Below are 18,869 nucleotides of genomic sequence, written 5' to 3' on the forward strand. Positions count from 1 at the left end.
TGTGTTGCACTGTTGCTTATAGTAGTGAAAGATTTGAGAAACTGAAATGTTGGATGTCAGAATTTTCTTATCAAGTGATTCTTTGTGATTTGTGAATGCAGATATGGAAATTGTGGACTGAAGTGAAGTTGATGCAATGATACAACATGCCAGGAAGCCAAGCAAGATCACACTAAGTTACACTACTCACTAGCGTGTTGACATTGTTAGCCTCTGTGACTGTTAGACAATGTATTTTTCTTTTTTTGGCTTTGTTGTAGTCTGTTGTGTACTTTCTTTTGCATTCACTAGACTGGGAGTAAACTCTGTAGCTCTAAACACTGTGCTTGTGTCGGTTTGTACTTTTCACCGAACATTTTGAACTTAAAAAGACAAAGACTCTGTTTTTCAAGCTTTTAGTTTTTTTCCTAGTTATCGGATTTTAACGGATAAAAATCCGATATCCGATAACTAACCTTAACCTTATTGAATTGGATTTTCTGATTACCGCCGGATGTTATCGGATATCGGATATCCAGTAATCCTTAACCTTAACCTTATCGGAACTGCCAATATCTGCCGGATATTTATCCGTTGCCAGCCCTATAATTGGATGTACGAATGTAGGATCTTTACACATCTTTTATGCAGCAATTTCATAAAGGCAGTTTCATGTGTACATAGAGAGGTATTATCCCTATTTGAGTAGCTTGGAAGGCAAATCTACAGAAATCTTATGCAGCAATTTTATAAAAGCAGTTGGATAAGGGAGATCTCCTTTGTCTTTCTCAAAATTGACAGACCATTTCGCCAAACAGGAATCTTCACCCGTCGGAGTAACAGAGATCAGTTTGATCTGAAAGCTTCTATAAAAATTCATCACATCTCCATCCAGAAAGTTCCAAGTGATTGACTTATTTTCACCGTTCACGGCTATCATCTTCTCCTTGGTTGTGATAAAATGACCATCTGTTCATGAAAATTAAACCAAATTATGGGCATCTAAGTTTAGAAACTCTAATTACTGAGCAGAAACATATGTATACGTACGTATTAGCGTACATACCGAGTTCATATTTCCAGAGCCTGACACTGCCAACACTAGGTTCATCTCCTTGATCAATAACTTCAATGCTCTTATACGTTTCTGGAAAACAATTCACGAGCTGGGTTATGTTGTTCTTGAAAAACTCATAAAACATATCGGCAATACACTTGACTTCAGCTTCAAACCCTATCGCATGAGCCATGGCCGTGCCTGAAGTAGTGCCGATGATCTAGAATAATTGTGGAAATCTAAGTGTTGGTTGCAAAACGCACAAGCGCTCAAGGGAATGAATGATCTAGGTTTATATAATGATAGAAGATTAATGCCTTGCATATGTGATGTCAATTTCAAAACTTTTTTATTTATCAGTTGGTTGCATGTATACCCTACAATATGTACCAAGGACCATTTTCGCTCACACATGCAACCTATTGATAAATGAGTTTCAGTGTAGGGTACACTTACGTGTCTCTACTTCTAAGGTTCCAGATGTGTGATTTAACACCTCAATATTTATGCCAGGGACCATTACATTCTATTCACTCATGTGCCGAGTTAAACGTGTGATACTATCCATCCTGGATTCAAGAGAGGAAGCCCGGCCAATGTGCCAAAAGTGATGCAGTCGATCGGCCCTTGGTTGGTTGAGAAGGGAGACTTTCGGTATGGTGACCAGAAATGTATCCCGTCAGTTGTATTTTTCTTAATTTCATGCCATTTCGATCAAATTAGAAGGCAATTAATCATCCTATCCAACATTGATTGATAAACGGTCCCCAGTTGTTGAACACCACTAATTAATATTCGTCCGGGTCCAATTTGTTCGAAGATTCGGCCCGGACCGGCCCTTCCGAGCAAGTGGTCATCGATTTTCCTACACGCAAGGGAAAAGCATCGAGAAGTAGATTTTGCGGGAAAAAGTAAATTCTACGTTCGAGGCCAACTTTTAGTTAACATATCGTGCATATTCAGGATCACCAAGAAAAAATATTGAATCAGAAACCATAATGTTGGGTTGAGGTGCATTTTTAGTTCATGGGAAACATTAAAAGGCAAATTTTAATCAAGGGGCAATTTTTTGTCACACCTGTAAATTTTATAGTTTTGCCGCACATACTTAAATCACAAAGTATTCTTTTTGGCCATTTTGGGTTAAAGCACAAACTTTTATCACTAAACAAACTGTAAATCACGTCACAGATTTTAGATTACCAATTGATTTTAGTTCAGTGACTCGACATGGGGCACAAATTTTATTTGCGAACTACACGATAGACTTCAATCCAGTGAAGTTACTAAAGGGTGGCTGCCCGCTCATTATTAGCCCACCTAGATTTTCAATCCTCAATAGGTCGCTGCTTGTTTTAGGACATAACATTTCAATTGAAAACGTATTGATTTTGTGTATATAAAAAATCTTGATCAATTGTGATCGGACCCCAAAGCACCACATGTCGTAGCCATAGTAATTCTGGTTTGTAGTTAAGACACGTCATCAAACATTGCCATGTCATCTTATTCAATCTGAAAGACACTAAAATTGCATTAGTCACTTTTGAAAAGATACATTCTCGAAGAGACCCGAATTTTGCTAACAAGTTCCAATGTTTTTTACGTGAAAGATAAGAAACGAAACATCGCTTGGGAGAACCACTCTTTCTCTAAGTTTTGAAGAGATTTACTTCAAACGTTGCAATTTATTGGCCAATGACGAACTTTTACATATAATTTGATAAAATTCCTAGAGTATTTTATGAGAAAATTTTCGATGGGGCACTTTTCGATGGGGGCGTGAGGGACAAGTAGGAAGGCGCCATTTGTCTTAAATATTTAGCAGTTTTTAAGTGAATCAACTCCTTGTAGTCAAAAGAAAAGGGTACTTCCGGTATTCACATACTAGGGTTTTTAGAGATATTATCAATACCAACCAAACAAGTTGAGATCTTTGATCAGTAGTTCAAAAACACCATATTTCACCCAAAATCCATGTTTTTGCCACCGGTTTTACAGATCTTCCTCAAAACTAAAGATTACTTGATAGTTTTTTAATGCAAAAACTCAACACAGATTCTTACATCAAATCAGGGACCAAAATCTCATTTAAACTCAACCCCATTAAGGGTTTACAAATTCAAACCTAAAAGAATTGGAACAACAAAATTAACTAACCTACGTCAATCAAGTCTTCACCTGAAATCCAAAACCCATAAATTTTCTTTTTTGCAAAATTAGTTTCCGATCGATCGATCACATAAACAGCCAACTTGCTTTACAAATCAAAACCACAAAAATTAATGATCATAATAAATTTCAATTTAAATGCGCTGCTGAATTTCTATCGGTTGAACTTAGGAAAGGTTTTGGTGAATATCTTCCACAAAATACTTGTAGAGATTTGATTCTTATTTATATTAGGAAAACATTGGATTTGTTACATATTTTGAATATATCCTAACAAACAAAGAAGAGTTCAAAACCTTTTTAAAGTCCTAGTTTGTAGCCTATGGACTAGAGTTTTTGAGAGTCTTTGGGAAGACTTAAAGTGTTAATTAATAGGAAATATATCACGTACTAACACCGCCCCTCAAGTTGTACTGGAGTTGACGGATGTGCAACTTGGACCGTAGAATCTGAAATCTTGGTGACGAGAGATGATGAGTGCCAAATATTGTATATATTTATCCCTTTTTGTTGGCATTTTAACTCATCTTTTGTGCATTAATTCTACATTTTATCCCATATTCTGTATTTTCATTTTTTTCAAGAATAAATATTTTTCTTACTTAATTTTATATTTTTAGGTAATAAATAAAGTATGGATGAATTGCGGAGCGGGATAGAGCAAAAAAGTAGTGAAAAGCCGGGAGGAGTTACGCAAGGAAGCCGCGAAGAACGTTGTGCATAAGACCAAGAGGCTAGGAATGGGCTTGAAGAAGAAGAATTGTCCTTAAAGAAGATATGGGATTGGCATACCCAAGGCCCAAAACCCTTTCTCAAACCCATTTCCACTATCCAAGCCCGTCTCGGATTTCAGCCGTCAGATCGAAGCATTTCAGCATCCTACGGTCGCTCCATCATCGCATATCAAACTCCGAAGCTCCCGCTTTACATCGCAACGCCCATCTCCATCTTGGGCCGTCCTTTTCGTTGCATTCCTCCATCCGACGGTCGCTACCCGCAGCCTCCCATCTCACCGTTGGATCCACCTACCATCGTCGCATCCCATAGACCATAGCGCGATACATCGAACTTCGATGATCCCGCTCAACACTCAAACACCTAAGTGTATATCCCACAAACCAAACAACCCCTAGCCAGAACCTACTCGAGCTCACCCCATCTTCTTCCCCATTCTCTCTGCAAAAACCATGTCCGCCACCAACTCCGCCTGCCTCTGCCGCAACCACCACCACGCCTCTTCCAAAAGCCATCATGGCTACTTGTAATCATAACCCATCATTACCCTACCTCTCTAGACACATATTCTATCGATTTCAACCCTTTTTCTCCACAGAAACCCTAGGTTTGAAATTGGTAGAATAGGTGAAGTTGGAGAAGAAATCAGAGCATGGGTAGATGCAATTGGATCAACAGAAGCATGGGGGGAAGATTTAGAGTTGTTATCAGTGTATTAGGTAAGTCAATTTCACCTTTTGTGAAACCCTAATTTCTGACATTTGGGTATTTTGGGGGAATTGTAACTGACTATAAATTGGGGTCATGGGTTGTGAAATTGACATCTCTGGGCTAGCCAGTGAACACATGTTTAAGTTTCCATTTTACTTCATATATCAGTTACATTTTCAGTTCATGTGGAATGTTTGTTATGCATAAAAATAGACTGTGAAGTGTACTGTTATAATGTGGAGCATGTGTATATGTGTTAATATCATGATTATAACCATGTTCATGTTCTAATTCATTTGCTAGGGCTTAGAGGAAGCTCTTGATCATATGCTAGGATAGTAAGTGTATATGTTTTGTCTTGGAATGATTTAACTGCCTTAGGATTAATGAAATGCCACTTGAGTTACTTCACTTGTGATCAGCTGTGCTGTTAGAAGACAGCTGATGCTAGGAGTGCAGCTAGGTCAGTGTGTCAGAATTTAATCCATTAGAGAGACTGCATTAAGCTCAGTTAGCTAGTTGAGCTAAATACTTGTGATCAGTTGTGCTGTTGAAAGACAGCTGATGCTAGGGGTCATTTAGCTAGGTTAGTTACTCTATTCTTCTTTGTAGTCTTTCATGAAAGAACAAGACATACCTTGCATCACAATTTCCTTAGCCTAGGGTCAAGTAGTGGAATCAAAAGCCTTAGTACCCTCCCTTGAATTCAGATAACCTTAGAAACTCCCCAAAGAGAACTTTAGCAAATCCTCCAAGTCCCTGTGGACCAACCCTTTCTTACTCCACCTTTCTACAACAACTCTGTATACTTGCAGGCTAGTTTGTAGGTTCTTTTCCCCTTCACACCAAGTTTTTGGCGCCGCTGCCGGGGACTCGGTAGCGGTTTGCTTGTTTTCTGTTGGTTTCCTATTTTCTGTCTTGTTTTTGCTTCACTAAGTGCATTGCCTTGCACTACCTAGTGCTGCTGCAGTGCTGCTGCTGTGCTGCTGCAAGTGCAAGTGATGCTGCTGCTGGTGTGCAAGTGTTGGTTTCTGCTGCTTGTTTTCTGCTGTTGGTGTGCAAGTGTTGGTTTCTGCTGCTGTTGGTGCTGCAAGTGTTGCTGAAGCTGCTGTGAAGCTGCTGCTGTGAAGCTGCAGTTGCTGCTGGTGCTGCTGCTGCCAAGCCAACTGGGCTGCCAACTGAAGCTGTCAACTGGGCTTGCATATTTCTCTGCTGCTGGGCTTGCCTATTTCTCTTCTGCTGGGCTCTGCTCCACCTTTGCTGCTGGGCTTGAACCAACTGAGCTGGGCTTAGTACTTACTGCTCCTGGGCTTCGCTGCAGATTCTGCTGGGCTCTGCTCCACCTTTGCTGCTGGGCTTGAACCAACTGAGCTGCTTAGGACGATCCTAAAGCCCAACTGGGCCTGTGCAACCAAAAAGGGATAAAAAGCCCAAATTTGGGCTCCCTCCAAAAATCAAGTAAGCCTAACCCATGAGCTAACCCAACTGGGCCTCATTAAATTTATCTGGGCTTGTATTTAAGTGTTTATATTTGGGCCTGTAATAATTTTATTTTTCTTTTTCTTTATTTTCTATTTGGGCTTGTAATAATTTTTATTTTTCTTTTTCTTTTTCTTTTATATGCTTGTAATTATTTGTTTGTTATTTTTCTTTTGTGGGCTTGCACTTTATTTTGGACTATAGGATTTTATCCCAACCATTGGGCTCCTAACCTTACAAAGAAGGGAGAAATTTTGTTGGTCCGTGAGTTAAGATTTTTCTCACCAAAATTCCCCAAAGAAACCAAGAACCAAAAGCTTTTTTTTAGTTGTTTGGGCTTTTTGTCCCAATTAATCCAAAATTTCTCTAAACCCATTGTGAAACCAAAACCCAACAAAACCAAATTTTAGGTCGTGTTTTTCATTGACTGTGGGCTTGTTAGATGTTAGTTCATCGATCAATGATCTTATTAGGATATGGTTGTGACCTTTAGAGACCAATCAAACCGACTAATTAGAGTCAATCCAATAGACCCAATTGACATACCCACATCCTCTGAGGAAAACACACCGGACCAACCTGAGATAATGGAAGAACCCCGTAGCCTCAAGGATTACATGTACCCCACAAGGACAAGCCAACCCTCTTGCATTGTTTTACCAGAAGCTACTGGTCATTATGAGCTAAAATCGAGCACAATACAAATGCTTCCCGTGTTTAGAGGAATTGAAAATGAAAACCCTTACCATCACGTGAGAGAATTTGAGGAGATTTGTGGAACTATACGTTTCACTCAGATGTCTGACGAAACCCTAAAATTGAGACTATTCCCTTTTTCTTTGAAGGAAAAGGCCAAGTCATGGCTGTATGCCTTACATCCACAGTCAATTAGGACATGGGACAACCTCACGAAAGAGTTTTTCAAAAAGTTCTTCCCTAATCACAAGACTGCGACAATTCGTCAAAATCTGAACAGCTTTGTACAATTAGAAGGTGAAACCTTAGCTAGATATCTTGAGAGATTCAATGAATTGTTGCTTAAGTGTCCCCATCATGGTTTTGAGAAATGGAGACTTGTGCAAATTTTGTATGAAGGTTTAGATGTCTCCACCCGAACAATTGTGGAGTCTATGTGCAATGGACTCTTCACAGATAAAAGTGCTGATGACTCTTGGGCTTTCCTAATTGAAGTTGCTGAAAAAACTCAACAATGGGAGTCCATTCGTGAACCTAGAAAGACTACACCTGTAGATAAGGTCCATAGAATTGAGTCTAATTTTGAGGAAAATGCAAAAATGGCAGCACTAGCAAGAAGAATAGAAGCATTAGAACTTCAGAAAAACGTAAAACCTTCTACCACTGCTTTCTGTGAACATGTCGAAATGGCTATCTGTGATATATGTAACGGTTCTGACCATCAGGTCAGTGATTGTCCGGAAATGCATGCATTCCAAGAATCTAGGATAGAACAGGCACATGCTATGTTTCAAAAACAAGAGCATAACCCTTATTCTCAGACCTACAACCCGGGATGGAGGAACCACCCCAATTTTTCATGGTCTAAAGGACCCATCCAAGGAGGACCATCTCAACCCACTCAAAGCTATCAAAACAATCAAGACTATCAATACCCTAAAAATCCTCAACAGCAGTCGTACCCTCAATACACTGCTGACAAGAAATTGTCTAGCATTGAAGAGAGTATCAATCAATTGACCCAACATCTGATGAAGAATGAGAAAGCACTGATCAACGAGTCTCCGCTCTAGAACTACAGATGGGTCAAATTTGCGATGCACTGAATACAAGAGAAAAGGGTAAACTTCCTAGCCAGCCCCAACAAAATCCAAAGAGGATATTTCAAGCAGGAACATCATCTTGCAATGAAACCTCACCCGATCAAGCCCATTCCATCACCACTCTCCGAAGTGGTAAGATTGTTGAGAACAATGTAGGCATACCACAATCAAATGAGTCTGAGCCAAGCATATCATTGCCTACACCACCAAAGAACACCTCCAACTTAGAAAAGGAACCTGAGTACATTAGCAAAGCCGACAATCCCACTGTTGTGAATACCCTCTAACTCCTAATGTTGATGTTGCTCCATATCCTCAGAGGTTAGTTCGCCAACAGATAAGCACCCACTACAATGAGATGTTAGAACTGTTCAAAAGAGTCAACATCAACATTCCTTTTCTTGAGGCAATTAAGCAAATCCCTGCATATGCCAAATTCCTCAAAGACTTGTGCACTCAAAAGCGCAAGAATGTGCACAAACGTGCTTTCTTAGCTGAACAGGTGAGTTCCATCATTCTGAACAAAACTCCACCTAAGTTTAGGGACCCAGGTTGTCCAACAATTTCTTGCACTATAGGAAACCACATGGTCAGTAAAGCTTTATTAGATCTAGGTGCAAGTGTGAACCTCCTGCCATATTCTGTTTATGCGCAGTTAGGTCTTGGAGAATTGAAGCCAACACCCATAACTCTCCAATTGGCGGACCGATCCGTCAAAGTCCCTCGAGGTGTAGTTGAGGATGTCTTAATTAAGGTTGATAAGTTCTACTTTCCTGTAGACTTTATTGTCTTAGACACTCAACCTGTACAAAACCCGGATAGTCACATTCCTGTCATTTTAGGACGTCCTTTCTTGGCGACATCTAATGCGATCATCAATTGTCGTAATGGAGTGTTGAAGCTGTCTTTTGGGAACATGACTGTCGAGCTGAATGTGTTTAATGTTAGTCAACAGCATGTGAATCTTGATGATGAGGATGTACATGAGGTCAATATGATTGAGAGTTTGATACAAGATTCATTGACTGGCATTATGTCAAAAGATCCCTGGCAAGCATGTTTGGAAGATGTTAACTTGGAGTTGTATGATGATGAATACATTGGTGAAGTCCAATCTTTGCTCGAATCTGTACCTCAAATGGACATCACTAAATGGCAGACTACAGTGGAACAACTCCCACTTTCTGAGAAGTCTGTTTATCTTCGGATGAGTCTCCTAAGGCCAAACAGGAATTGAAACCATTACCTGATACTTTGAAGTATGCATTTCTAGGTCCTTCTGATACTTTACCTGTTATCATTTCTTCACGATTAAACATAGAACAGGAAAACAAGCTTTTAGGAGTACTTGAGGAGCAGAAAGAAGCCTTAGGATGGACCATCTCAGATCTCAAAGGGATAAGCCCCACCATTTGCATGCATCACATTAATCTGAAGAGAATGCCAAATCTAGGGAAATGCAAAGGAGACTTAATCCTAACATGAGAGACGTTGTTAAGAGTGAGATCTTGAAGCTACTTGATGCGGGTATCATATATCCGATTTCAGATAGTAAATGGGTTAGTCCCATTCAAGTTGTGCCTAAGAAGTCAGGCATTACTGTAGTTCGGAACGAAAAGAAGTTAGTCCCTTCACGTACAACCACAGGATGGCGAGTATGTATCGACTACAGGAAGTTGAACACAGTAACAAGAAAAGATCACTTCCCCCTTCCCTTCATAGACCAAATGCTAGAACGTGTGTCTGGACACAGTCACTACTGTTTTCTAGATGGCTTTTCCGGTTATAACCAAATTCACATTGCACCGGAAGATCAGGAAAAAACTACATTCACGTGTCCATTTGGGACATTTGCTTTTAGACGTATGCCCTTCGGGCTGTGTAATGCACCTGCTACTTTCCAGCGTTGCATGATGAGCATTTTTTCAGACATGATAGATAGTTTTCTCGAGATCTTTATGGATGATTTCTCTGTGTTTGGCTCTTCTTTTGACGAATGTTTGGACCATCTAGTCCTTGTGCTATCAAGATGTAAGCAAAAGAATCTGATTTTAAACTGGGAAAAATGCCACTTCATGGTGAAATCCGGCATAGTTCTAGGACACATCGTATCGGAAAAAGGAATTGAAGTAGATAAAGCTAAAGTCGACTCATTCAACATTACCTACCCCAACCCCACTCTGTGAAGGGGATTCGATCATTTTTAGGTCACGCCGGATTCTACCGGAGATTCATCAAAAACTTTAGCCAAATCTCTCGCCCTTTGTGTAACCTACTTGCCAAAGATGTTGTCTTTAACTTTGATGCTGCGTGTGAAGGCGTGGGAAGAACTCAAGACTCTCCTCACCTCAGCTCCTATTGTCCAACCACCCGACTGGGAATACCGTTCGAACTCATGTGTGATGCCTCTGATTACGCCGTTGGCGCTGTTTTAGGACAGCGTGTTGATAGACTACCATATGTGATATACTATGCTAGTAAAACTCTTAATGATGCTCAACTCAACTATTCGACTACCGAGAAGGAGTTACTTGCCGTGGTATTTGCATTAGACAAGTTTAGATCTTACTTGATAGGATCTAAGATCATCATATACACTGACCATGCGGCTTTGAAGTATCTTCTTTCTAAGAAGGATGCTAAAGCTCGCCTTATTCGATGGATACTCTTATTACAGGAATTCGACATCGAAATCCGTGATAAGAAAGGTTGTGAGAATGTGGTTGCTGATCACTTGTCCCGATTAACTAGTGAGTCTATTGATGAATCTGAGCTGATTAGAGAATCATTCCCTGATGAACAATTGATGTCTGTGACAAACCTTCCTTGGTTTGCCGACATTGTTAACTACCTTGCTACAGGTAGAATGCCCTCACATTGGTCGAGACAAGACCGCTCCAAGTTCTTGGCTGAAGTTAAACATTTCCTTTGGGACGACCCATATTTGTTTAAGTACTGCCGAGACCAAATCATTAGGAGATGTGTACCCAACATGGAACAGAAAGATGTGATATCTTTCTGTCATGACCAAGCATGTGGAGGCCATTTCAGTGCCAAGAAAACCGCTGCAAAGATCTTGCAGTGTGGATTCTATTGGCCATCATTGTTCAAGGATTGCCATGATTATTGTGTTGCTTGTGAACGCTGTCAAAAGCTAGGAAGCATTTCGAGGAGAAACATGATGCCATTGAACCCCATTTTGATTGTGGAGATTTTTGATGTTTGGGGGATAGACTTCATGGGTCCATTTCCCATGTCTGACAGCAAGTTGTACATCCTAGTCGCAGTTGATTACGTTTCTAAGTGGGTAGAAGCCATAGCAACCAGAACAAATGACCACAAGGTGGTACTTTCATTTCTAAAGAGAACATATTTTCACGTTTTGGTACCCCTAGAGCTATCATCAGTGACGGCGGTTCACATTTTCGTAACAAGTACTTTGAGTCTTTAGTACGCAAGTATGGCATAACTCACAAGGTTGCTACTCCGTACCACCCTCAGACTAGTGGACAAGTGGAAGTGTCTAATAGGGAAATTAAGCACATTCTGGAGAAGACGGTCAACCCGTCCAGGAAAGATTGGTCATTGAGATTGAATGATGCTTTGTGGGCCTATAGAACAGCTTATAAGACACCAATTGGCATGTCCCCCTATCGTCTAGTGTATGGAAAGCCGTGCCATCTACCTGTGGAATTAGAACATCGTGCCTACTGGGCAATCAAAGAGCTGAACTTCTCTCTGGACGAAGCTGGAATTCAACGGAAACTTCAACTCAACGAGTTGGATGAATTGAGAAATGAGGCTTATGACAGTGCCAAGCTGTACAAGCAAAAGATGAAGATATTTCATGACAAGCGTATTCTACGCAAATCCTTCACTCCTGGTCAGAAAGTCTTGCTGTATGACTCCCGATTACATCTTTTTCCAGGAAAACTGCGTTCCAGATGGAAGGGTCCGTACCTAGTACGCACAGTTTTTCCTCATGGAGCTGTAGAGTTGGAGGATGTCTCCAACAAGAACGTTTTCAAAGTCAACGGGCAGAGATTAAAGCCATTCCTTGAGCCATTTCCACCCGACATTGAAACAACCAACCTGGAGGACCCAGTCTATGTGGACTAAACTGGTCCACTCTTTCCCTAAATAACAAAAAAAAAATTTTTTTCCAAATCTTTCCCTAAAAACCAAAATTTTTCGTTTTCCCATCAAAACCAAATATTTCCCAACAAAACCAAAATTTTCCAAAAAGTCCAATCCCATTAAAAACCAAATTTTCTTGTAGATAATGTGTTAGTTAAATTTCCTTTTGTGTATATTTTGTGCTCATCCATTGTGACTGCTAATATGATGGATTTTTGCCTTGAAATAACGGAGTTTTAATCGAGCTACCACCGTACAATCGGGTATTCTCTCTCCTTTTACTCTACTCAGCATGTCCCTTTCCATATGTTGCATTTTAATCCTTTCCATATTTTGAAACATTGAGGACAATGTTTAGTTTAGGTTTGGGGGTATAGAGTAGATACCATGATCATTTGCCATAATTGAAAACGAACTCCTTCTTCTTTTTGAAAAAATTGAAAAATTCCAAAAAAATTAAAAAAAATCAAAATTCAAAAAAATTAAAAAATTGAAAAAAAATCATAAAAATGGAGCTCATTTACCTTGAAATGTTGACTCTTGTGCAAATATGTATTTTTATTAGGAGTCTTAGTCTAGATATTTAGGCACCCTGATTCTAGCACAATTCACATAGTGATAAGAAATTTGCACGCGCACGATCTACCAATACATGTATGGCCTCGATCTTCAAGGTGTTTGATAGGAAGTTACGATTGCCAATCACTTTAGAATACTGAACGAAACTTGACTAGCTTGTTTTTTGGTTGGTTGGGATAGAAGGTGGAGGTTACATTAAGAAAGACAACCATCGAATTTAACTGGGTGCATCAAAAAGGGCTACCTCTTGCAAAGTGTCATGTAATCTTTTGTTTCCTTTTGTATATGTATCAAAAGTGTTTCCTTATTCAAAAAAAAAAAAAAAAAAAAAAAAAAAAAAAAAAAAAAAAAAAAAAAAAAAAAAAAAAAAAAAAAAAAAAAAAAAAAAAAAAAAAAAAAAAAAAAAAAAAAAAAAAAAAAAAAAAAAAAAAAAAAAATCAAGTATTTATCAATTCCATCATCTCTTGTTCCAAAAATAAAAAGAGAATAGTCAATGTAAATAAGAGTCATGTAAATAGTCATCTTTTGTTGTTTCATTGTAATAAGCAAGGAGGGTGTATGCCATTGATGTACAACGCGAGTAATTGTGAAATACCTCCAACTCATTCACAATTCTCGTAAAGTCCGGACAGCTAGCTAGATTTCGACCTCAGTTCTTAGCCTGAGAAACTATCTCTTGGTGATTAGTAGTCATAACTTCAGATCTTTCTTTACACATGTGTAGATACACTTTACACTCTTATCACATGTTTTTTTTTTTTGTTATCAGTGCTAGGATTGTGCCTTCGATAGCTAGATTGACATCTCCATTTTGCTGTGAGCTTAAACTATTTTGCACATGTCACATTTGATGGAATCTGAGCTTATATTTTGACCTAGAACTTTGTAGGTACGTTCTAAGCAAACCTTCACGAGACTTCAACTCGTCCACTAGGGACACTTAGTGGTTTAAAAGGATTAGTGCATACGCTAAATGCATTCGAGAGACCAGCGACAGTGGTATAGTTAGGATTTCCTTAGTTTTGTTTTACTTGAGGAAAAGTAAAATTCAGGTTTGGGGGTATTTGATGAGTGCCAAATATTGTATATATTTATCCCTTTTTGTTGGCATTTTAACTCATCTTTTGTGCATTAATTCTACATTTTATCCCATATTCTGTATTTTCATTGTTTTCAAGAATAAATATTTTTCTTACTTAATTTTATATTTTTAGGTAATAAATAAAGTATGGATGAATTGCGGAGCGGGATAGAGCAGAAAAGTAGTGAAAAGCCGGGAGGAGTTACGCAAGGAAGCCGCGAAGAACGTTGTGCATAAGACCAAGAGGCTAGGAATGGGCTTGAAGAAGAAGAATTGTCCTTAAAGAAGATATGGGATTGGCATACCCAAGGCCCAAAACCCTTTCTCAAACCCATTTCCACTATCCAAGCCCGTCTCGGATTTCAGCCGTCAGATCGAAGCATTTCAGCATCCTACGGTCGCTCCATCATCGCATATCAAACTCCGAAGCTCCCGCTTTACATCGCAACGCCCATCTCCATCTTGGTCCGTCCTTTTCGTTGCATTCCTCCATCCGACGGTCGCTACCCGCAGCCTCCCATTTCACCGTTGGATCCACCTACCATCGTCGCATCCCATAGACCATAGCGCGATACATCAAACTTCGATGATCCCGCTCAACACTCAAACACCTAAGTGTATATCCCACAAACCAAACAACCCCTAGCCAGAACCTACTCGAGCTCACCCCATCTTCTTCCCCATTCTCTCTGCAAAAACCATGTCCGCCACCAACTCCGCCTGCCTCTGCCGCAACCACCACCACGCCTCTTCCAAAAGCCATCATGGCTACTTGTAATCATAACCCATCATTACCCTACCTCTCTAGACACATATTCTATCGATTTCAACCCTTTTTCTCCACAGAAACCCTAGGTTTGAAATTGGTAGAATAGGTGAAGTTGGAGAAGAAATCAGAGCATGGGTAGATGCAATTGGATCAACAGAAGCATGGGGGGAAGATTTAGAGTTGTTATCAGTGTATTAGGTAAGTCAATTTCACCTTTTGTGAAACCCTAATTTCTGACATTTGGGTATTTTGGGGGAATTGTAACTGACTATAAATTGGGGTCATGGGTTGTGAAATTGACATCTCTGGGCTAGCCAGTGAACACATGTTTAAGTTTCCATTTTACTTCATATATCAGTTACATTTTCAGTTCATGTGGAATGTTTGTTATGCATAAAAATAGACTGTGAAGTGTACTGTTATAATGTGGAGCATGTGTATATGTGTTAATATCATGATTATAACCATGTTCATGTTCTAATTCATTTGCTAGGGCTTAGAGGAAGCTCTTGATCATATGCTAGGATAGTAAGTGTATATGTTTTGTCTTGGAATGATTTAACTGCCTTAGGATTAATGAAATGCCACTTGAGTTACTTCACTTGTGATCAGTTGTGCTGTTAGAAGACAGCTGATGCTAGGAGTGCAGCTAGGTCAGTGTGTGAGAATTTAATCCATTAGAGAGACTGCATTAAGCTCAGTTAGCTAGTTGAGCTAAATACTTGTGATCAGTTGTGCTGTTGAAAGACAGCTGATGCTAGGGGTCATTTAGCTAGGTTAGTTACTCTATTCTTCTTTGTAGTCTTTCATGAAAGAACAAGACATACCTTGCATCACAATTTCCTTAGCCTAGGGTCAAGTAGTGGAATCAAAAGCCTTAGTACCCTCCCTTAAATTCAGATAACCTTAGAAACTCCCCAAAGAGAACTTTAGCAAATCCTCCAAGTCCCTGTGGACCAACCCTTTCTTACTCCACCTTTCTACAACAACTCTGTATACTTGCAGGCTAGTTTGTAGGTTCTTTTCCCCTTACACCAAGAGACCCTTTGTAAAGATATCCGCCAACTGATCACGAGAACTAATGAAACGAACACATAACTTCTTGCATGCCACACGTTCGCGAACAAAATGATAATCGGTTTCAATATGTTTAGTACGTGCATGAAAAATCAGATTTGCTGTCAAATAAGTGGCCCCCAAATTATCACACCATAAAATCGGTGCCGAAACCGAAATTCCTAACTCTTTCAATAACGATTGAATCCAAACCAATTCCGACGTCGCTATCGCTACACCCCTATATTCTGCCTCTGTGCTTGATCTGGAAACGGTTTTTTGTTTTCTGGCACTCCAAGAAACTAGATTACCACCAAAAAATACACAATAACCACTAGTAGATCGTCGATCATCTAAGCTACCAGCCCACTCAGCATCTGAATACGCTTGAAAAGAAAAATCCCTTGATGGTCGAAGATGTAAACCATAGTCTATAGTGCTCTTCAGATAGCGTAGAATACGTTTGACACTCTCCCAATGTTCAACATAAGGATTATGCATATATTGACACACTTTATTCACAGCAACAGAGATATCAGGCCGAGTAAGATGAAGATATTGTAAAGCACCAACAACACTTCGATATAAAGTAGGATCAGACATTTTCTCCGTACCTTGTTGCCTTAATCTAGCAGTAGATGATAATGTGGTAGCAACCGGTTTAACGCCATCCATCTTCGTTCGCTTTAGCAAATCCAAGACATATTTCCTCTGCGTGAGAGCTAGCTCACCATTTTTTCTCATCACTTCTATTCCCAGAAAAAAGTGCAAATTCCCCATATCTTTAATAGCGAATTCATTACCCAGATCCTGTATAAGTTGATGAATGGACTGTGGGTCGGATCCTGTGACTATAATGTCAACAACGTAAACAAGCAAATAAGTTATCGAAGATGATGTGCGTAAAACAAACAGTGATGTATCTGCCACAGAACTTTGAAGCCCAATGCAATTAAATATGTGCTCAACCTCGAGAACCAAGCCCGGGGAGCTTGTTTAAGGACGTACAAGGACTTGTGCAATTTACACACATGAGTAGGACGATTTGGATCAACAAAAACAGGGGGTTTCTTCATATAGATGTCTTCCTCCAAACGACCATGCAGAAATGCATTTTCAACATCTAGTTGCTTCAAAGGCCAATTATTCATTACGGCAATAGATAAAACCAGTCGAATAGTGCAAGGTTTTACAACCGGGCTGAAAGTCTCACTGTAATCAACACCCTCCTGCTGATTAAATCCCTTCGCAACAAGCCGAGCTTTATAACGTTCAATGCTGCCATCAGAGTGTTGTTTTACGCGGAAAACCCACTTGGAGCCCACTACATTCATGCCTGGCACATACTAGACAAGAGAGTACGTACCATTTTTGATGAGAGCATTAATTTGATCACCCATTGCGGCTCGCCACTGAGGTAGTTTACTAGCCTCTGTATTAAAAGATGGCTCCATGAACACAGAGTCCAACAACGGATGTTTGGTAGTCACTAGGCATAACTTTCGTGCAGGCTTTACGATCCCTGATTTTGATCTTGTCTGCATTGAATTTGTAGGTACAGCTACACTGGAATTGACGCCTGTTGTTGGGTCCGACGCAGTAAGCTCCTGAATAGCTGATGACGACGCAGAAGCAGCAGCAGTCCGTGTGGCAGATACAGAAACATGAACTGGAGCACTCACAGTACCTCCTAGTTGGTCACTAGCAGCAGCGTCAGCACTTGACGTCTCAGGAGAACTAGAGCGTGAGTTATCAGCAGCAGTGGGAACAACACGTGAAATTAAGTGAGCACTAGTAGCAGCGTCAGCAGTTGAAGTCACAGGAGAAGTGATTCGTGAGTTTTCATCAACAGTGGGGACAACACATGGGGCGTCCTCGGTAGAAGCGGGTGCAGCAGTCACAGGAAATTGTGCCTGTTCATCTCCAATGGACACATTATGAAAAGGAGGCTGAAGAAAGACACTGGTGTCAGAGGGTGACATACCTTGGGATGACGGAGTTCCTTGCTGCTGCTTGGCCTGGAAGGGGAATGTCTGTTCAACAAACAGAACATGACGAGAAACATATATTCTTCCTGATTCCCGGTGGAGACAAAGATATCCCTTATGTGCATTATTATACCCTATAAACACACATGGCAAAGAGCGAGGTTCTAATTTATTGGAATTGTAAGGGCGCAAACAAGGATATGCTAGACAGCCAAAGACCCTAAGAAAAGAGTAATCAGGTTTCTTTTTGAACAAATATTCTGAAGGAGTTGTAGAGACACTTTTTGATTTTGGTAGACGATTTATTAGGAAGCAAGCAGTTGAAAAAGCATCCGACCAATAGGAGTAGGGCATTGACGCTTGGAAAAGAAGTGCTAAGCCAGACTCAGTGACATGACAAATACGCCTCTCCGCAATACCATTTTGCATAGAAGTATGCGGACAAGTGAATCTGTGCTGAATGCCGGACTCATTCAAATAAGCAGTGAATTTTTTGTATTCTAAAGCATTGTCAGACTGAAAAATTTTGATCCTATGATTTGTCAGATTTTCAATTTGCTTTCGAAAGAGAATAAATGTAGATAAAGCTGAAGAACGTTGAACCAAAGGAAATATCCAAGTGAAAGGGGAATAGACATCCATAATTAACATGTAATATTTAAAACCAGTTCTAGATAATTTTGGTGAAGTCCAAATGTCAGAAACAACTAAACTCAATGGAGTATCATAAGAAGTACTACTAAGAGAAAAGGGTAATCTCTTACTCTTGCTTACATGACACGAATTGCAGTAATCAAAAGATTTATTCGAAACAGGTAAAGAAAATCGACGACAAATGTTTGAGACAGTTCTTATCATTGGGTGACCCAGACGTTGATGCCACACTGGCAGAGATGAAGCAACATGTACTTGAGGTTTGATGATATGATCAAACTTTTCCAAGTCATCTAAGATGTAAAGACCATTCCTATTCAGGCCGCGCAGCAACAACTCCCCCGTCAAATTGTCCTTCACAAAGAAGTGAGATGTGTGAAACTCAAAAAACACGTTATTGTCTTTACAAAACTGAGAAACAGACAACAAGTCTCTTTTGATACAGGGAACATGAAAGATATTATTCAACAAATATTGCGTGGAATGTAGATTGAATGTTGCATTACCAACATGAGAAATAGAAACAGTATTACCATTACCAACTTGGACTTGTTCTGTCCCCTCATACTCATGAGGGATAGACAAATTTCTGAAATCCGAAGTCATATGATGTGTAGCGCCGGTGTCAATCACCCAGTTAGCATGTTGATCTGAACTTGGAAGCGCAATATAA

The 18,869-nt window shown here is 39.9% G+C and overlaps 1 protein-coding gene across 1 annotated transcript; it reads right to left on the reverse strand.

Annotated features, from left to right (window-relative positions):
• Nucleotides 1-603: 603 nt before the first annotated feature.
• Nucleotides 604-1,314, reverse strand: LOC113320242 (MLP-like protein 43). The gene is made up of 2 exons (XM_026568171.1): nt 1,046-1,314; nt 604-948 (listed from the first exon to the last, which is right to left on the reverse strand). Exons 1-2 carry the CDS (start codon nt 1,227-1,229, stop codon nt 677-679), a joined length of 456 nt encoding a protein of 151 aa, XP_026423956.1. The 5' UTR covers nt 1,230-1,314; the 3' UTR covers nt 604-676.
• Nucleotides 1,315-18,869: the final 17,555 nt, after the last annotated feature.

The sequence above is a fragment of the Papaver somniferum genome, chromosome 1 (genome assembly GCF_003573695.1).
Source record: "Papaver somniferum cultivar HN1 chromosome 1, ASM357369v1, whole genome shotgun sequence".
Lineage (NCBI taxonomy): Eukaryota > Viridiplantae > Streptophyta > Magnoliopsida > Ranunculales > Papaveraceae > Papaver > Papaver somniferum.